Consider the following 19740-nt stretch of genomic DNA (forward strand, 5'->3'; position numbering starts at 1 on the left):
CCAAATGAGCCAGAGCCAACCCATTTATCTTTCCTTTCTTTCCTGTGGCCGATACAGCCTTTTAACATCAGAATAAGAGCAAGAAGAAAACCGGAAGATTGAAAAGTCTGGCCTCACCAATTTACCAGGGTTATGGGAGGTGTAGGTCACATATGGTTTCAGCTTTCAGACAGCTTTACAAAAAACACTGTATTGGACTGGTCGGCTGATCGTCTGGGATTTTATGCCTCATTTGAGAGCACCTGGCTTAGATGCTCTTATCTTATCAGCTCTATCGACTACGTCGGGTGATGCTGCCCTGCCTTGAGTGGTGAAACAAAGCAGGCCAGCTCTGAGGGATCACACAGGCGGTGCTGCTCCTTGTCAGCCAGGTTAAAAGGAACCGATTCCAGTTCTGTCAATCAAATCGAAGAGGCTGCAGGCAGAATGGATGAGCGTCAAGCCCGAGCTCTCCTGTTAGCGAGCAGCGGGAAGCGAATGTGGGCAGTTTTAACTGCGAGATGTTTCTGTGGCGCTGTCTGCTCTACAGAGACACGGGCCCGGCCCGTTTGCGTGGCAGCTGGGAGTCTCTCCCTGTCCGGGCTGCTCGACCAGCGCCGGGGGGAGCTGTCTGTACGGGCCAGCTGGGAGAGTCTGAGCAGCGGCATCTCGAAACGGCCATCGCCGGGGGGGGGAAGAATGAAAAAAAAAAGGACAAAAGCTCCAGGGCCTGAGCTGGCCACCTCCACATCGCATCACACATGGGTCACGCGAGGAGTAGGTGGCTTTTCTGGCTGGAAACCCTACAACCTCCCCCTGAAAGAAGCATGACATCAGGCAGGCCGGTTAATTCTCTCTAAGGCTGCTCTCTATCTGGGTATACGTGCCTCTCGGAGTCTAGACCTCTTTCTTGGCAGGCTCTTTTCTCATTACTCATCCAGTTTTCCTCATCGCCCCCCCCACCACACACACACACCGCCTTCTCCTTTCACACAGGCCATCTTTAATCTTAAAAGTCGGTTGGATTACCCACCCCCCCCCCCCAATAAAAAAATGCCCTGCTTACATCCCAGTTTCCTGGTTTGCTCCCACATCCCAGTCTCCTCGTGGCTTTCATCGGCACACTTTCGAATCTGCAGATGGGTCTCCTCTCTCTTCCTGCTCGCATCTCGATGAGTAACCGCCGCCCGGGTCGGTACAGGCCTCGCCTGCGTCTCGAGTGACGCTGGGGCATGTTTAGACACCTGGCAGAAAGTCACCGAGCTCCTTATCCATCTGGAGGAAGCGTCTGGTGCAAAAACCACACTTTGAAATGCAAATAAATTGCCCAGATGAAACGCAGACTGAAACGTAAAGTTGTTTTCTTCCATTTACCAGCAGGTTTTTCAGGGGGTCTAAACACCTCTGCTCCAACGTTTCCACCTTTGTTTTCTTGTTGGCCAAAGTTGTAAGTTGTAACCTATAGAAGCAGGCAAACATTTCCAGGCCTTCCCATCTTTGCAATTCAAACTGGCTTTAAGTCAGGCTGGAATCATCACATGGGTGGCGTGGGTATATTGACATTTTTTCTCCACGCCTGCAGATTTCAATGACGTTGGGGGACCCTGCTTCCTGGTGTCTTTGACTCCACACCCCTGGTGGCGAAGAGGGTCACCGACAATGAGACTTTCCCATAGAGATGAGCTCTGCAGCGCCTTTGTTCCTTAATGACTCTCAGGGACTGTGTACAGAGGGAGTCAGGGGTCACAACGGGAAGCACATTCATTCTCGCAGCGCCCAGACACCACCACTCCACGGCAGTTTCCAAGGCAACCCCCAATTCGGCACTCAAGCCTCCATGAGGACTACACGGCCCATGGTTTTATGAGCCAGGCATGGGAAACCATTAAAAGGGCGCAAGCCCCTTTACACGCGAAGCATATGGGAAACTGCCGCGGCTGGGAAAAATGCAAGGCCCTTTCGCATCAGCTAAGCACAGGGACACCTCGACTTGGCAATTGTCTGAGTTTGCCGATTTCACAGACTGCACTGCGTCTGACCCCTGGTTAAGCCAATCGACCGAACAGCAAAGGTGAATGCCATTGACCAGACTGGCACGCCTTTAGGAGTACAAGGCTGTGCCAGGAAGCCTCTCGTGTCGCAGGAGAACGGGTGGAACATGAGTCCGTTTTTGGGTTTTATGTTGTGTCTCAAAGAGACGTCACCGGCGCTTTCAGAACCGTCTTGGCGGCATTTATCCCCTCTCGCTCTGACTGATGGCACTGGAAAACGAGGCTCCTGCGGGGCAACCAGCAAAGACTGAGCCGAGAGAGATTTTGGACAGGGCAGCCCCGCAGGCAGGGAAGCAGCAGCAAAGCCTCGCCCGGGCTGCCTGGGTTCGACGGGAGAAAAAACGCCGAGGGAAGGCGGCTCGTCCGAAATGATGGCCTCGCGCACTTGGGCGCACGCGGTTTCCACATCGAGAAACGGCCTTCCCCACCCCAGGGGGAAAAGCAGCCGGCTTCTCTCCGCCGGCTTGTGACTCGGCCTGCCTCCCCCGAGTCTCTCCTCTCGGCCGAGCCGCCAGCAGCTCATGGGAGCGCGTGCTCCCGATTCCTCTCGGGTAGGTTCAATTGTCTGGCTATTTCTAAGTATCAACATCTGAGAAGATAACTCTTCTGTATCGATACCTGACAGAGCTCTCAAGGGGTCCAAATCCCCAGAGATTTTCTGTCAAAAACTGCGATTGCCAATTAACGGAATCACACATCACAACCACAATTTCAAAATGTTACTTTCAGGATTTTAAATCAACCTAGACCTGATGCAAACACGTGAGAACTGGTCCCAATGTGTTGGACTTCACAGCTGTGTGGTTATGTACCATCGCAGTTGCTGGCAAGCGAATGACCTCGCGGTGTATCACTATAAAACAGCATTTCAATATGTATTCTTGTGTACATTTCTCATTGGAGTCCAAGAATTTTTTCTGGTCAGGTGGCACCGATTTTTGGTCAGGCAGGCCTGTACACAACTGCGGGAAACCATGTGTTGTAATTGTAATTTCTAAGGAGGAATCTGCAAGGTACAGTACGTGTGCTAGTGATGAATATAACCCAGAATGTGGAAACGTAACTCCCATAACTCCTCTGCACTCAAGTACTGACCAGCGGGGGTTTTCAGGAAGGTAACCCCTGCGGTTGATGAGGGACACTTTTACCATTCAACGTATTTGGTCCTCTTGCCAAGTTACTTAATAACTTGATGAAGTTTCAGAAAGATGTGGTTTACAGTTACGACCATGCCCAGGTCTTCAGATAACACCCTAAAAAAATTAAATCATTACGTTTCGCAGTACCTTTTGACCGTTTCAAGTAGAAAAAAATGAAAATGTCACCATGCACTGAGTACTCCTCCAGCACATAAAAATATTTTCATTGAGTAATTCAAGCAAGCTAACCACAGTGATTTCTTTATCCTCGGAGCACAGGATACCATAACTTCCAGTTTTGTGACAAACACTGTTGGGGAAACATTAAAACTGTCAAAAGAAGCAAACAACAATGTAACCTAACAAATCATCCTGAACCTTGCCTCTCTGTCTGGGGCCCCTGAGATACGTAAAACGGGGTACGCCCCCTCAAGCACAGCCTTTCAAACCATTTTCAAAGGACATGAGAGGTGCATTATAATCTTCACCGACTGCGCTGACCCACCCTTTTCTCTGTAAGCCATTCCAAACCCTCTCTTATTTCACAAAATCATTGAATTTGGCCTGGACTCCGAAAAATATTCCCTTTCCTGCCTCCTTCCTCTGCCAGCGACCACAGCTCTCCGACTCTCCCGCCAGCACAGTCCTGAAACTATGAGGAGTATTTTCAGCTCTGTAATTTAAAACACACACACACACACACACACACACACACACACGGTATGGAGATGGAACGTCTTCCTCCGCTGGAATAACACTGCTCTGAGCTCACCTTTTCCGGCTGTTTTTCTGGAATGCCAGGCCGGCGGTGCAGCTGGGTGGGACGTGGGCGGATGTCAGCGAGCGTGATCCCGCACGGAACGTGGAGAGGAGGGACCTGGAGGACGGCGGGCCCAGGGGGTGACTGTGGCCCCTAACTGCGCAGGGCTGCCTGCACTGTGTTATCCATCCGTCCTTTTTCTAACTACGTCTTCCAGTTCAGGGTCGTGGGGGCAAGCAACAGGCATAATGTAGAGGGTACACCCTGGACAAATGCACCCAGACGCAACCCACATGCACATGGAGAGAAGATACAGACTCCACACAGACAGCACTCCAGGTCCGGAACTGAACCCAGGGCCTCAGCGCTGAGAGGCATTAATGCTTCCCACTACGCCAACCCTAACTCTATCACAATTAATTCCAATGCTAAATGTAAATGCGATAATACAAGGTGTTTCATCATTTCAAAACACAAAACTTTCCAGAAATTTTGACAGCTAGCTGTTAGAAGCCACCTGAAAACGCTGTGAAAGGTATTTGGAGATGAAGAAATACTGGAAAAAATAGATCTATTTTGATGTCAAATTGCAGGACCATTTTTCAAATTAGAGCTAGGTTAGTACAGTGCTAGGTGTGGGAAGATCTATTCTGTAAACAGTTACAAAAATCATTTCAACTGATGGAGCCTAATTTATCAGCCAGGGATGGTTCCAGCAGATATTTGTTAAAGGCGCAGTTTACCACATCAAACCTTAGGTGTTTCTGGACCAAATTATGAAGCCGTGTTGTGAAAATGCATTCCTCAGCTGGAAGAGAATCTTAATTCAATTAGCTACTAGCATGCAAGCACAGAGGACTGGCTGAACTGACTACTCTTGCTCGCAAATCCTTCACAGATCCTCCATGACAAGCCAGCAACAGGAACATGGGACTTAATTGAAAGGAACAAAATGCCCACAGATGCAGAGTTCTTTTACCCCGGAGGTCCTAGTCACACCCCTGCCAGAACCTTCAATGCAGAATTAATAGTTCATAAGAACATAAGAATCGTTGAGAGGCCAATTGTCCATCTAGTCCGTTTGGTAGTTAGCAGCTAATTGATTCAAGGATCTTATTCAGTCATTTCTTGGAAGAAGCCAAAGCATTGACTACAATAACACGGCAGGACAGATTTGTTCCACCCTCCCACCACCCTGTGGGAAAAGAAGAGTCTCCTGTTCTCAGTTTTAAAGGCACTTCCCAAATACTCTCTGCTTACAGGAGTAAAAATAGTAACACATTTCAACTAGGGCTTTACTATTTTTCAAATCCACCAAAGTAGAGCAAAAATTTGTATTATTTTTGGCAGTTTCTTTCAGGACGAATCACGGAGTCATAAGAGCCGGATCTGGCAGTGAACAGGGGTAGAAACTGGTTCCTCTTTGCGGTTTGGTGACCGATAGCTACCGACAGGAAAAGATAAAACAAGCAAGGTGGACCCGTGTGGAAGCAAACGATTGTTGTTGATATACCTACGGCTGTGAGTGGGTCGAGGACGGAAGATTGAATTTCAACAAGGGGGTGTACGAAAAGCTGTGGAAAGAGTATAAATTCACCACGCGAAAAGTGATACGTTTCTGGAAAAGGGGGAGACACCAAAGTCTTCGGCTACAGGCAGCTGCCCAGGAATCATGAACTTGTCACTAATAGCTTGCTCTGTTCACTGAGTGGAAAGTGCGTGAAAGCAAGTTTCCACTTATCAATGCAGTCATCAATCCCTCCAGGTAGGCAGGCAGTGCGCTGCGCAGAGTGTCGTTTTCACTGTTTAAAAACCCCACTCTCAAAGCCCATGTTCCTGTGCGTGGATACCATCTCAACAGGTTATAGGAGACCCGCAGGGGTAAACTCATTCGTACACCTGCTAAACTTAATTGTCGACCCGCCGCCTATTCTTAACACTCTCGTTTAATTTCCTGTTTGACTTCTCTCCTCAGTGAGAGGGTTCGGGCCCATCTTCCAGCAGATTTACCTCGGGAGCGGCGGGACTCGAGTCGCCCGCAAGCGGAGCGTGGCGACGAGCCGACGCCTCTGTGAGGAACCGCCGAAATAAGGCAGGCAGAAGAAGGGGAAAAAAAGCCATCAATGCACACGAGGAGAATCAGAACAGAAATTTACATTTTCCCCGACTGCGAACTGAGAGACCCGTCCCAAACCCCGGAAAGGAGAAGACAGATTGTTCCACTTTGAAAAGTGCAGAATCAAAGCCCTTCCCTGCCAAAGCATGCGCTAATTTCGGTGAAGGCTTATGCTGGTTTGTGGCCTCAAATGCTCCAAGCGAAGCCCAGGAGGTGGACAGCGGGCTGGCCTGGTTAGAAGAAGCAGTGCCAGGGCTCACAGCCATTCAAGGAGAGCTGCAGAATGAGCCCAGGACGAGTCCAGGAGACCAAGGTGCCCAGTTGGGCCTCAGAAATGAAACAGTTCTGTGTTCTCCAGCTCACGCTTCAGGGCAGTGAGGGGGAGTCTAGGGCATTGATCCAGCCTCTTCCTAATCATTCACTCAAAAATCTGCACCGCTTTACAAGGGATCTAAACTCACTTTACATCGTCACGATAAATGTTCGCAATTGTGAAATGGAGACCCCAGGGTAGGTATCGGAAAATGTTGTAACTGCTGACTTTTTTTTGGCATACGGTTTAGGCTCTCGTCTCCTGGGTGAATGGAGTTAGGTTGTTGCCTAACTCAGCTTCTTGTGAATCATATAATGCCCTAAAAACGAGCAGAGTTAGCTGGTACGAAGGGGTCCAGATTTGACACTGGGGGGGTGAGGATTCCCAGGCATTCCATATAATGGAAATACAACCTAATCGCATCTCAACCAAACTACTGTGGGGCCCTATCAGTGTGTAAACCCTGGAGCTCTGCAGTGGTCACAGGCCTTTGAGAGTGTCTTCTGGGATTAATTTTAGCAGGGGATCAAGGAGAGATTGAGGAGAGTGGGAGGAGTAAAACAAATAAACAAGTAAGATTAGATAAATAAGAGGGAACATTGACCTCTAGGACTAATAGCCAAGAACGCAGCCACACACCGTCCTTCTCTCAGAGGCTCCTGACCGCTCCGTTGGGAACAGTATTCCCTCTCAGGGCACTTCGACTGGGAAAAGGACGTTGAAGAGTTTAGCTGGCTGGAGCCGGTGAAAATCAGGGCATTCCTGGACTGTACATTCCAGACACCTCCTTACCAGGTCAGAAAATCCCGCATAAATCCAGACAAGAAAAATGAGGCCTTTCAACACTGTGCTGAGGTCTGCTCCACGTCTCCTTTACTTTTAAAGAAACCGACAACTGGTGTGTATGAGGGGTCAAACCCGGCACTGTTTCATTCACTGTCCTTTTTATTACTCTTTGATGCTTAAAAAAAATTGTATAACCATAAAATGGGAGAACTGCTGCCTGGGAAACAAGATTGGCTACAACATCTGACAAGAAATAAAGCCCAGAATATTATTTCCCCACAAGTGGAACTACGGCATTGAAGAAAAAATAAAAGCCTATTTTTCTATCTCTTAAGAGCCAGCACGGACATTGTGAAGGTACAGAAAACAGAGGCACTTCTGGGTTGTCGTGTTGTTAGGATGACATGAGCAGTGGTTATACTCGGTCAGACATACAGAAGCAACTAGACAAACAGCCTGAGGCCTCCACTCTGCTGTGGTATTGTAAAACGCTGTAAAACACAAGGCCGCACAGTCTGTTTGACAACATATACAAAACGCTGAGTGCACTGAAGCAGAAGGGCACCCTTTTTTGTTATGAGAGATGTAATGAGGTATACAAAAATAAACTGTGTAAAGGCCAAATATGAGGAGGAATGACAGTCCTCTTTACCTCTAGCCTTCAGACAATCTGACAGCCCTCTGAGAAATTAAGAGGGCTGTTTAACAAGTACTGTACTGTTGACAGTGTGAGGATGATCTTTAAAACAGGCAGTAAGCACCAAGTCATCACTGTGCTTTGAATTAAACAGCAACATGGTGAAAAAGAATATCATTCCTTTTAGCATTCTAATCTTAACAAAGTCACAGCACACCCTTATGAGGATGCCAAGTGCTGGCACTCTTAAGTACTCCACATAGTTTAATTCACCATCTTTTACAACATCTGATGTATTACTCTCTCTCAAAAAGAGAGCAATGTTCCAGACCCTCGGTTTTACTGTTCCCGGCACAGAACTTAATTTTGGGGAAAAATTGATCTTTGACTGATATTCTGATTCCCTCCTGATCAGGTTAAAGCGCAGAATTTACTTGCCTGCACAGGTGTTAGCTGAGCTCTGGGATCAAAGACGCGCAGTTTCTTATCCTAGAAGGAAGCAAAACAAAGAGCCTTATTAATATGTTTGCATCATGTTACAAGCACTCAAAGCGGACTTTGTGAAATCTGCATTTCTGGATATTTTATTAATGATTTGCGTGTTTTTTTATTAACATAAGAGTAAGCCAAATTTTGTGGGAATATAAAGAAAGATTTTTCTATCATACATTCTCGAAGCATACTTAAAGAACCTCTTCAAATTCAAGAATATTAAACAGTAGGTTACAGAGACTTTCCCCAGTGTGTTTTGACTTGGAAATTGAGTCGCTGCTGCTTAAAGTTTGTGAATCAGAACCATTGTCAAGGATGACAGAAACAACTGTGCTCCAGTGAGACCGTGTTTCTGCTGAGAAAGAGGTCCAAAACCAAGGTCCAGCTCAAAAATCTTGGTCCTGTCTAAAGCAGAGTCCCTTCTTTCAGACATTACCCGCTGGGCTGCAGAAGTCTGGAAAAGCCTCATACAAGAAAAAAAAAATTGTTTCAATAATGTTTCAACAGATATCTTAGCTTTGCAAAGGAACCAAAGTGTTGTGTCACACGTGCAGCGGATACACAAGAGACAGAGGCCACACTCCAGGATGTGTCCGCGTGGGGTTGGAGGAGAGTAGGAGTTTATAACCATATGGACGTTATTCACACTGATCTCTCGGGAACACACAGTACTGCAGATGACGCACGACAACACAGAACACCACACGATGCAGACATTACAAAGTAATAAATGATTCAACCAGAACAATAAATATGTAGTCGTGAAAAAAACCCCATGATAGACCATGCAAAAAATGCATACGTGCATACAGACGCGCACCGAGTCTGAGGCATTGCAGTTAGCTGTCGAGGATGTGCACTGCCATAGGGTAGAAGCTGTTCTTGAGTCTAGTGGTCTATGCTATAATAGTGTGGTATTGCTTGCCAGAGCACGGGGGTGAAAACAGTTTGTGGCCATGATGGTTGGGACCCTGAATGATGGACTGGTCTTTATTGCGACAACGCCTGGTGGGAATCTCACCGATTGAAGGTCAACCACATCCTACAACCCTCTGTGCTGTCAACACAACCCTCTGCAGTGCGCCTTTGTCACGCATGGTAGTATTTCACAGCGGGGTGAGAGTTGAACGTTTGTCAAGACATACAAACCAAGAAAACGGAGAACACCTGAGGACCACTTAGCAGGAATACTGCATTTCACTGCAATCGGCGCGGGCCAGGATCAGGCGGCTGTGCACTTCAAAAATCAGATTAAACCCTTGAAGAAGTTTTGTTTATTATAGCAATAATAATGCTCTCAGGCCAATGATGTGTCTGCGGAGAGGAGAGCAGTTTTTATACTGTATATACCGTATAAGTGTGCTGTGGCATGGAAAAGGTGGTGAAATACTAAGACACCTCTGCCTAGGTGCAGGTCAGCGTCTGAGGTTGCTGTCTGTCGATTCCCCTGGGGCTCCAGTGAGAAACACACTATATGCTTAAATGTGGTGCAAAGAGGTTTACGAGATTCATTCGTTCTGATTTCTACATTGTTTTCAAACTGGTTTCTAATGACTCTCTGTCTCTGTCCCTTCTCGATAACGGCTGTTTTGTGGGTGAGAGGAAGTTAACCGCTGCTGTGCCAGTGCTCTAAAACAGTGGTTCTTGAAGTTCCATGGTATGGTATTAATCTTTTTACAAACAAAATTGCATATTTTGCAGATGTTTTTATGACTTAAAAAGTTAATGTGAAGAATGGCGCTGCTTAGACTTGCTTTAAGAGAGGTGACAAGGTCAGCCCGCGGACCACCTGGCGCACGCTCACGGACCACCAGTGGTCCACGGACCACACTGTGAGAACCACTGCTCTAAACCATGTCCTCAAGGAAATACTGCCATCAAGCAAACTTGGCACAAAAGAGGGCAAGAGCCCTTACTACAGAGGCTCCAAAACAGACGTAGTGTAGCTGATGGTGAAACTGCAGCACTTACACACAGGCCTGCCACACTCTGTGCAGCGGCACAGACAGCACTGAGGACAGCGAGAGGGCTCCAGCCCACAAGCGCTCAGATACTTCCAGTCCTGTCTGACACGCCATCCTGATATCTCAGCTTTAGCAACCACAGACTGGAGACACACTGTGCTTAGAGTGTGGGTGCCACAAAACAAAATACTCAGGAATTCTGCAGGCCTCCTGCAAACCACATTCGGTAAATGTGTAGGCGTTTGCTAAGACTCTCTGGCTTCAAGTAACCTTCACGCAAAGTGCAGCAAGGAAATCTGAACACCTGACAGGCTTGGTTTGATTAAAATAGTCAGAATATATTATAATTGAATTAACTCCTTCTATCAAAGGTCTCTGGCAACATTTTCTGTTCCCCCTGCCCCGACATGGATCAAACTCCAGAATGCACTACCACTAAGCAAGAATAAATTCAACGCCTTTTCCAACCAGTTCCTCCGTGGGTCGCCTCGGCTAAGTTGGCCTCAGTCAGAACACAAATACTGTAATATCCTAAAAAAAAAAGGCAGAAATAAATTAGCTCAGATTTTCTGGGACTTAACATCAGTCTGTGCAAAGAAATCAATGCACTGGATAGAAACGAAATCACTGGGTATAATTATCTCGCAATCAAGGCTGTAATGGGTTGGTTCCTTTCCATGTTAAGCGATACCAGCTCAGAAAATGAGAATACTGACATGCTGCTACACAGCAGCACACCCTCCATTGCCGTCCCTGCGCGGCTCACTGTGACCTCTGAGTAACCCTACCGGCATGTGGCTCCAATCAGCAGCGCCAATCAGCAGCAAGGTAATTAGTGATTGCAGGGGAAGCTGCTATAATGGGAAAGGCCTGCTGCCTGCACACCTCCATCACTGAGGCCCTTCCCAATCAGCACTGATTGACCGCTGAAGTCCTGCAGCCTCCCCAGTGCCTCCACACCTCTTGTGTCAACTCTGATTTGTGCCCGGCCTGCCTCAGCTTGTCGCGAGTCGAACCCTGCTCCCCGCCTCACCCCTGAGCCGCCTCGGCAAGAAACCGGCCGGTCCCCTTCGGGCCAGGCTGGGGTCAAGGGCCCAACGGGGCTCTGAAGACGCGAAGCGATGATCTCCTGGACGTAGGCTCAACCTGCTGGTTACCCTCAGGCTTTTTCATATAGGAAGCATCTTCTTTTAAAAGGCATTTCATGGATTTCCAGCACTCCTGAAGTCTGGCACATGATAGTGCTGGAAATCAACGGCATCTCTCTAGAGCAAAGCATTACAAAAAAAGAGGGTACAGGATAGTATAGGCTACAACCCTAGATAATATACAGGCATTCCTCCAATCTAGCACATGTGGACCATGCACGTATTCCAAATTTTGTGATGACTTTCTCATGCAGTCAGCTAGGCAACTATACTGTAACCATACAACCCGTTTACCGTTTAACCTGCACAAGTTTCGATCCCAGAATTCCAGGCAGCTGGATGGATGGCGTGCTGACATGCCTAGACCCTGACATCTCACCTTCCCCGAGCTCAGGCACTTAGCTCTTCCCTAAGCTCTTCATTGGATGGGAGGAGCCACTTAACTCATTCTGAATTTCTACAAATTTGGTTTGGCCCTCAAAGAATGTTGCACTCTCTTGTTTTCCTACATTAAAACAGACCTCATAACCAGCTTTGTCCTCTGGGTTGCTAAGGGGATAAGCCTTTCTTCCAATTCAGGGTCGTGGGGGTGTCAGAGCCTATCCAAGACGCCAGACACACACACACTCACACCAGGGCCAGTTTTCCCAGAAGCCAATGAACCTGCCAGTACGTCTCTGGACTGTGGGAGGAAACCCTCACGAACACAGGGAGAACATACACACTCCACACAGACAGCCCCGCAGGTCCATAATTGAACCCAGGGCCGCCCAGTGCTGCAAAGCAGCAATGCTAACGACTGCACCACCGTGCCACCCAAGACAAGCTTTAAAATGGAAAAAAATACACAAGAACACAAAAAGTGAAAAATGTTGATTAATCCAGTACACTTCACCCTTTGGAATGTATGTGCTCTGACCTCAGGGTTTTACGCTGCAGGGCTTGGGGTTAAAATTCTTTATCCCATTCCTTCACATACACAAATTGTTTCCGTCTCACAACAAACTGCCTTTTTAATTACGAGGCCTTCGAATGCTGCGTTTCTTAATGAGCTCTTCCTTGTACTAATAAAGGGTCATCTGCACCAGGCCTTTCCCATAGAAAAACAAGGCAATTTCTCTGCAGACCAGCTGAAAAGGGTTTGTGTACAGTAATCGGGGATTCTCGCCTCTTCTTATTAACTCACAGAGCTGCCATCTTCACTGTCTGAGTTCCCCAGGCAACGGTATCCATCACTTTTGATTGACAGCACAATTACGCTACTCTGGTCAAACCTGTGTGTCGGGGATCTTCTGACCCCTCAAGCCATTCCAGCAAAGAACAGGGGGGAACTCATAACCTTTTAGTACCCCAGAAATATTTTTTCTTTTAATTAAAGACAGAGAAATTAAAAGTAGGCATCTTCAAGGTGCTTAGATGCTCTTTGAATTTCTGACTTAATCATCAACTTCTTTGCCCAGTCTCTAACCTCTAAGTTGGCTTTGCTCTTTTTGAGACACACACCCACAACACCGTCCAGGTAAGACCTTTCCATTCCAGATTCCACAGACAAAACCCCCCTTCACATGTTCTATATTATGGATTTTTAAAGAATGTGAAATTGATCTCAATTGAACACACATGTTGGCCTGTTTATTTTGTCTTCATAAGCCAGATTGTGGAAATTAAAGCCTATTAAGTTAAATTACACAAAACTGAAAAATTACGAGGTCCCAGAAACAGCTTGTGATCCATTTTCTCCCAATAATTAGTTTGTCATTTCTCCTGCTTCACGCCTGAGGCAACAACTGAGGGCAGCAGAAGTGACTCTCTCTCCCGTAGGAACAAGCCCTGCTACAGTGCGCACACACACCCTGCCTCCACCAAGGCGTCTCAGACTGCTGCCTTTCATTTCACACCAACCAAAGAAAACCTGAGAGGAAATGGTTTGCACAGGGTACATGCAGTGAATTATTCAGAAGGTCTGATTACAGACACTTCCCGGGGTATGTGACACTCAACAGAGGCAAACTGGAATTTGTACCTGCACCACCATGAATTTAAAAACTCGGACCTCCATGATACAACTGAAATCAGAAACTTAAAACAGAAGGTAAAACGTGAGAATCTACCAAACTTAAACCTATCACAAAAAATATTTTTAAATTGTTAACGATGTTCGGGATTTTATCATACAAGCACTATAGTCAATAGGCATGTTCTGATTGACTTTTGAAGATTTATCTTTAAAGGTTGCATGACAAATTGTGCTACAGCAAATGGTTGTTGATTTTATCCAATGATGCTGTTTTATCTTCAAAAACCAAAAGTGTAACATTTGCCTGTCCTCTGAAGTGGAATTAACAAAGGAAACTGACTGGACAACAGCTTTACTTAACATACTGTAACACATAGCTCAGCAAAAATACCTTTACTTAAGAAATGAAAAGCCATGCAAATTCACATTTTGACGTGAATCAATAGTCTTCTGTGTAGTATTCAGCTTGGCAAAAATTGAAATTAAAGTGGAGTAATCCCATCTGAAATTTGGATTGAAACTGTAGCATCATCTTGAGTTTATGACGGAGGTTCTGGGATTCTGCAGTAAGGCTGCTGCTTTGCTCTCACACTCCTTGGAAGACGACCCGAGAGATACAATCCACCTGAGTCCTTCCTCAGTCCCTGCCTGACCAGCAGCTGAGCAATGTCACGTGACACAGGTTGGAGTGGGAATCCGTTGGAGCCCATGGGCAGCCAAGGAAGGAGTAGAGTTTCACTCCACGCGAAAAAGCAGAAAGTCACGTCTCAGCTGCGGAGCCTTCTTCAGGTGTGGCTCAAGAATGGTAGTCAGCTGGAACATGGCATTTTTAGATTTCTTTCTACCTTCTTGCGTGGAATTAAACTCTGCTTGCTCCTTTATAATGTGACATATCTAGTAGATAACAGCACTGCAGAAATAAAAGGGGCAAACAGGATTTCAGATTTCAGAAGGAGAGTTAACAGGTTCGTTTGGCCAAAGAAAAGGGCCTCACAGCTGACGCCCTAGGATCCACTCTGATCTGGTGCACCTTTTGTGTGAAGTCTGCATGTTCTCCCTGTGTTCCTGCACTGTCCAAATACTTTACAGACTCTGCAACTGCTGACATTTCTAAAATTCTCTAAAAGGCTACACATTTCAGCTTAGTTTCACGTTACGCTCAATTTCTAGTTTTTGTGGTTTTCTTCCAAGAGGTATCCCGCAGGTACACTACAGTACAACACAGCACTTATAAGTAAAACTGTATTTGTATTGTTTGTTATTACTTGATCTGCCACTTGGCTTCCTCACTGCATCCTTAAGCCAAGCTCAAGCCTGTGTTCTGGGCTGCGATAGCTGTCAAACCTGTTGATCTGGTTAACACACGGGGCTGGATTTAGTAACTTTACTAATTGCACCACCAGCAATGTCTTTTCTTAGAAGCGATGATGACATTGTACCCTGAATACCCCCGCAAAAGGAAGTGACTCATCTCGCCAGAATTTATGGCCTAAGCCAAACTTAAAATAATAATTATAGCAATTATGGCAGAAATAATGATTAATTTGAGGTGAGGCACACAGTCCAGCCGGGACAGACCAAAGCCTGTAGAAAACAGCAATCCTTTCCAGGGATTGGAACATTGTGGGCTTTGTTATCAAAGCGCTTACAAGTAGATTCAGACGTCTGTTCTGACAAGACGTATTCTTTTTTTAACCTCTATGATTTCTTCCCATTGGAAGAGAATTAAGTGCTTTGATCTATTTTTTAGTGAATGTGGGGACATCTGACCACGTGTGTTGGCCTCATAATGGAGACTGCATGTTTTGCAGACTGTCAAAAGGGCTGTGGTAGGGGAATTGCTATGGTCTATTGTAACAAAGGCAACTGAAAGGCCTGTTTCCCTTTTAGAAGGATTACGAACTGAACCGACAAAACCGGCAAGGCAGTAGCTCAGCCTGCAAGGAGCAGCAAATATTTTTTTGCACGGAGTGAAAATGAGCAGAAACTGGGTTACAATTTGTTCAGACATAAACTTATCAGTTGTTCTTCTCTAGCCATATTATTCTGCTGTAAATTCACCTGGCTATACTCTCCTGCTCCACTCTCACCTGGCTATACTCTCCTGATGTACTCTCACCTGGCAATACTCTCCTGCTGTACTCTCACCTGGCAATACTCTCCTGCTGTAGTCTCATCTGGCCATAGTCTGAAAATATACTTTCATATGTTTCATATACAACCATATGTTTCTGTTGTACTCTCATATTGTGACAGAGTATTTCAGTGTTTTGATTTGGCACTCTTCTAAAAAACAAAGAGATTGACTGGAATTTTTATGACCTTCCAGTCATAAACAAAACTTTCCTTTTACTTCATAACAAATTAAGAAACACAAAAGTCAACAGGAGGCCCTTATAAAACAGTACATTTTTCAAAAAATTGTTCATAAACCATTTACCACCAGTATTTTATTATTCATTTAGAAGTTTAAACCCTTCGGTGTTGTAATTTATAGATGTATTTTCATTTCCTTCAGAGCCAGGAGTAATGACTTCTCTCATAAATTCGTGTTTGTAACCCACTTTGAGGCAGAATTTCATACGGTGCCTTCCAGACACTTGAGCAGTTTCCATCTATTTTAAAAACCAATAACTCGATGCTTGTCTTTGTGTGCCCTGTGCTCGAACTTAGACAAGCTGAATGTGGTCTGGCACCCAGGATCTGAATACAGGGCAACGGGATACGACTCTTTCTTAAACTGAGACCTGAAGGTGCTCTTAGTTATTAACTTACACATTGTGTCAAGGGTTTTCCATTATGCAGCAATACTATAAATGACCTTTCTAGTTATGTAATTAAAAAAATCTGAAATCCAGTTCAATTGTATTTTCTTTTTTCACAAAAGAAAAAATACTTTCGATGACAGAAACTATTTGAATATCCACCCACCCAGCCGGGTAAAACATATTTCAAGCAGTCAGAGCGCTAATACAGAATTCAGTGAGAACTCGCTGCCATCTAGTGGTAGAATACCAACATTGCAGCTTCTCTTTAATGAAAGTTTTCCGCTTAACTTGTTACACCCGCAGGATATGCGCAACAGTAAATACTAGAGAGAAGGCGATATCATCAGGAAATGCTGTCTAGAGAACTAAAAACCTCATTATTCTAATTACACAGCCTAATACACCCATACACAACTGAAAACACAGTCTTAGTCAGAATTACATGGTCTTACATCTGGATGTTGATTGTTTCGCTTGAAGTAATGCATGAAGGTAGGTTTCGAAAAACTATGTTTTTGAAAGCACCCCAGTTTAATCCAGGGGCACCTTTTGCTAGTGTCAAAAAAAAAGCTCTGAGCAGCTGGTCAGCTCATCTGTGGACCTGGTGCTGCCAGGAAGGCACGATGCACAGGGTGTAGTGTTTTTTTTTTACTCTCGGAACATCTCCCACACCAGACTTACCTTGCAAGAGGTGGCCAGCAGGGAACCATCCTGCTTCCACGTGAGGCTCTGCAGCTGATCGCCGTGGTCAGCGAGGGCTGAGGAAGAGAGAAACCGAGAGGAGGAGTGAGCAGCAGAGGCACAGAGGGATGAGGGAGCGAGAGAGAGCAAAATCAGAACGATCGGGGAGGGAAAACATGAAAACCTCTAACATTATTCCAGCAGTTCAGTGATTCCTTCGTGCCAGAGATCAAGTCAGAGAGTCACCTACACTAAACTCCTACAAATCCAGATTCAAAACCTTCTTCTTTAGAAGAGCCTTTACTGAACTGGCTCTGTTCTTCACCCCTCTGCTCCTGCTGTATTCAGTACCTCCATCGACTGTCTCCTCTCTTTGTGTGTTCTCATATCTTGTGTAGTCTTTTTATTGCTGTTGTTGTGCTTCTGTAAAGCGCTTTGAGAAGCCACCTTTTAAAGGCACTACATAAAATAAAACGTAGTATTATTATTATTTCTGTGCAACAAAATCAATTTGCAATTGCTTTGCATTAGTGGATCACGTGCTGACTTGTCACACGTTTGCGGTCCGCAGGGCAGAGAAAGCCACCAGCTGCACACAGCTGTCAATCAAGAGCTGTCCGTGTGACCAAGGCGAAGCTTTAAACTTGCACAGGAACCAAGAACACGCTGGGCTCACTCACTGACTTGGAAATCCGCGACTGTTCAACAGTGACACTCTGATCCTCAGTTCGAACGGCACAGACCTACAGCAGGAAATGAACCCGCATTTACAACGAGCTCTGAGGACAGCTAAAAGCCCCAAAAAGCGTCAAACTTTTTTTTGTTGCCTGGTCACAGCAGCAATCGTGACCTGCCCAGTAAAACTAGAGGTCAACCGCGACCGCAACGCCATGCCGTGTTTGTGCAGCTCATTATATATACCTGTCTGAACTTTTATCGCCCTACTCCCCACCTCGCAACCTTCGCTATTCAAATTCTGCCCTCCTTCATGTCCCCCAAGCCCGTCTATATTGTATGGGCGACAGGGCCTTCTCCTGTTCTGCCCCCAAGCTCTGGAACTCTTTGCCCAAGGATATCAGAGAGTCACCTTCTCTAAACTCCTTCAAATCCAGACTCAAAATCCTCTTCTTCAGAAAAGCCTTTACTGAACTGGTTCCATTCTTCACCCCTCTGCTCTTCTTAATACCACCTTCCACGGTCTCCTCTATTGTTATTGTTGTATTGTTGTAATTATAATTGTGTCCTATCTTGTGAAATCTTCTTATTTATTGTTGTAGACTTATTATTTATTGTTATCGTCATCCTGTAAAGCGCTTTCAGAAGCCACCTTTAAAGGCGCTATATAAAATAAAGTTTATTGTTATTATTATTATTATTATTATTATTATTATTATTATTATTTTTATTATCATCTCGGGGCTGCAGGAGAGCGGCCGGGGTCTGAACGAGGAGCTCGTCTTGAGACACGAGGGCCTGACCTGCGAGGGGGCTCGGCCGGGAAGCGTCCCAGACGTTGGCGGTCCTGCCCGCGCCCGTGGCCAGCACCCCGCCGGCGGCCGGGTGGAAGAGGACGGTCTCAAGGCGCCCCCCCCGGGGGCTCAGCGTCACCTCCGGAGAGGCAGGTCCGCCATCCTGGCCTGGCACCCGCCACACCTTCACCTGCAGGGGGGGGCGAGAAAGAGCCGGGATTCGCCCACTGAGAGACCCCAACGCCCCGTAACAGCCCTGGGGCCCCCCAGCCCGTCCAAGGGGCTTTCACCGGAGTGAAAAGGTCACGGAGGGAAGACTGCTTCGTCCGTCGTGAAACGTGAGGCCGTTTCCCGCACAGACACACCTCTCACTGGAATGAAGCACTTACAAGAACGTAATGAGAGCAATGAGAGAGCCACGAGGAGGCTCGTTTGTCTCATTCGGTAGTTAGCAGCTATTCGATGCAAGGATCTGATCCAGCTGTTTCTTGAAGGAAGCCAGAATAAGGGCTTCAAGAACACGGCAGGAGCTTCAGTGACTGAGACAGCGCCCTGCTCTTATGTTTCAAGAGGGATGGTGTGTGAGATGATGTCGGTATGGAGCAACGAGGGAAAGACACCACCAGCAAAGGGCAACAGTGGGCAGAAGTGCTCCCTGCAGGACAGATAACTGACTTCTCTGCATTACTGCGAAGAGTACCCAGTCACACTGAGGGATCACCTCGGCACTGCAGCCCCTCTTTCCTGCTGAGGGCTGTCTTCCAGGAAGACGAGGCCCCCGTCCGCAGAGCACGTGTGGTTGGTCTCTCGGTGGTTTGATGAGCGCGACGCCGACGGTACCCACGGATCACGGCACCGTCAGCCACCAGACCCGAACCCAAGCGGGCGGTCAGGAGATACTCTGTAACGATGCCTCAGGCAGCGTCTCCCACTCTCTGTCAGCCATGACGTCAGTCGACTGACTTTCTGGTGGAAATCCTGCCTCCTGCAGAAATCCGCACCACGGCACACCATACTGCTCGCACGTGGAGGCCCAGCGCCCCCCCGGAGTGACTTTACATTGGTGTTTCCTTTATTTTATCCACTACATGTTTATATTTCAGTTCAAAACATTTTACCGCAGTAAAGAACAAGAATGCCAGTTCGAAGACTGTCCTGAAGGTGGCAGTGTGACACTTTCAATCAGCACTGCAAGACGGGCAGCTGCAAAACATCATATAGCGCCACTACAGTAATAATAAATAATAATAATAATTGCTTACACTTATATAGCGCTTTTCTGGACACTCCACCATAAGCGCTTTACAGGTAATGGGGATCCCCTCCACCACCACCAATGTGCAGCATCCACCTGGATGATGCGACGGCAGCCATAGTGCGCCAGAACGCTCACCACACACCAGCTCTCAGTGGGGAGGAG

At 46.6% G+C, this 19740-nt stretch overlaps 1 protein-coding gene across 2 annotated transcripts in view; it reads right to left on the reverse strand.

Annotated features, from left to right (window-relative positions):
• The window catches only part of coro7 (coronin 7), a 190661-nt gene that overhangs the window by 160141 nt on the left and 10780 nt on the right, over nt 1–19740 (reverse strand). For both annotated transcript variants that reach the window (XM_088612435.1, XM_088612434.1), the window contains exons 5-7: nt 18330–18510; nt 16852–16928; nt 8220–8270 (exon numbers count right to left, since the gene is read on the reverse strand). In XM_088612435.1, the coding sequence (XP_088468561.1) occupies nt 8220–8270; nt 16852–16928; nt 18330–18510 (309 nt within the window). The remainder of the gene's footprint in view (nt 1–8219; nt 8271–16851; nt 16929–18329; nt 18511–19740) is intronic.

This window comes from Lepisosteus platostomus, chromosome 19 (assembly GCF_059453375.1).
Source record: "Lepisosteus platostomus isolate fLepPlt1 chromosome 19, fLepPlt1.hap1, whole genome shotgun sequence".
NCBI lineage: Eukaryota > Metazoa > Chordata > Actinopteri > Semionotiformes > Lepisosteidae > Lepisosteus > Lepisosteus platostomus.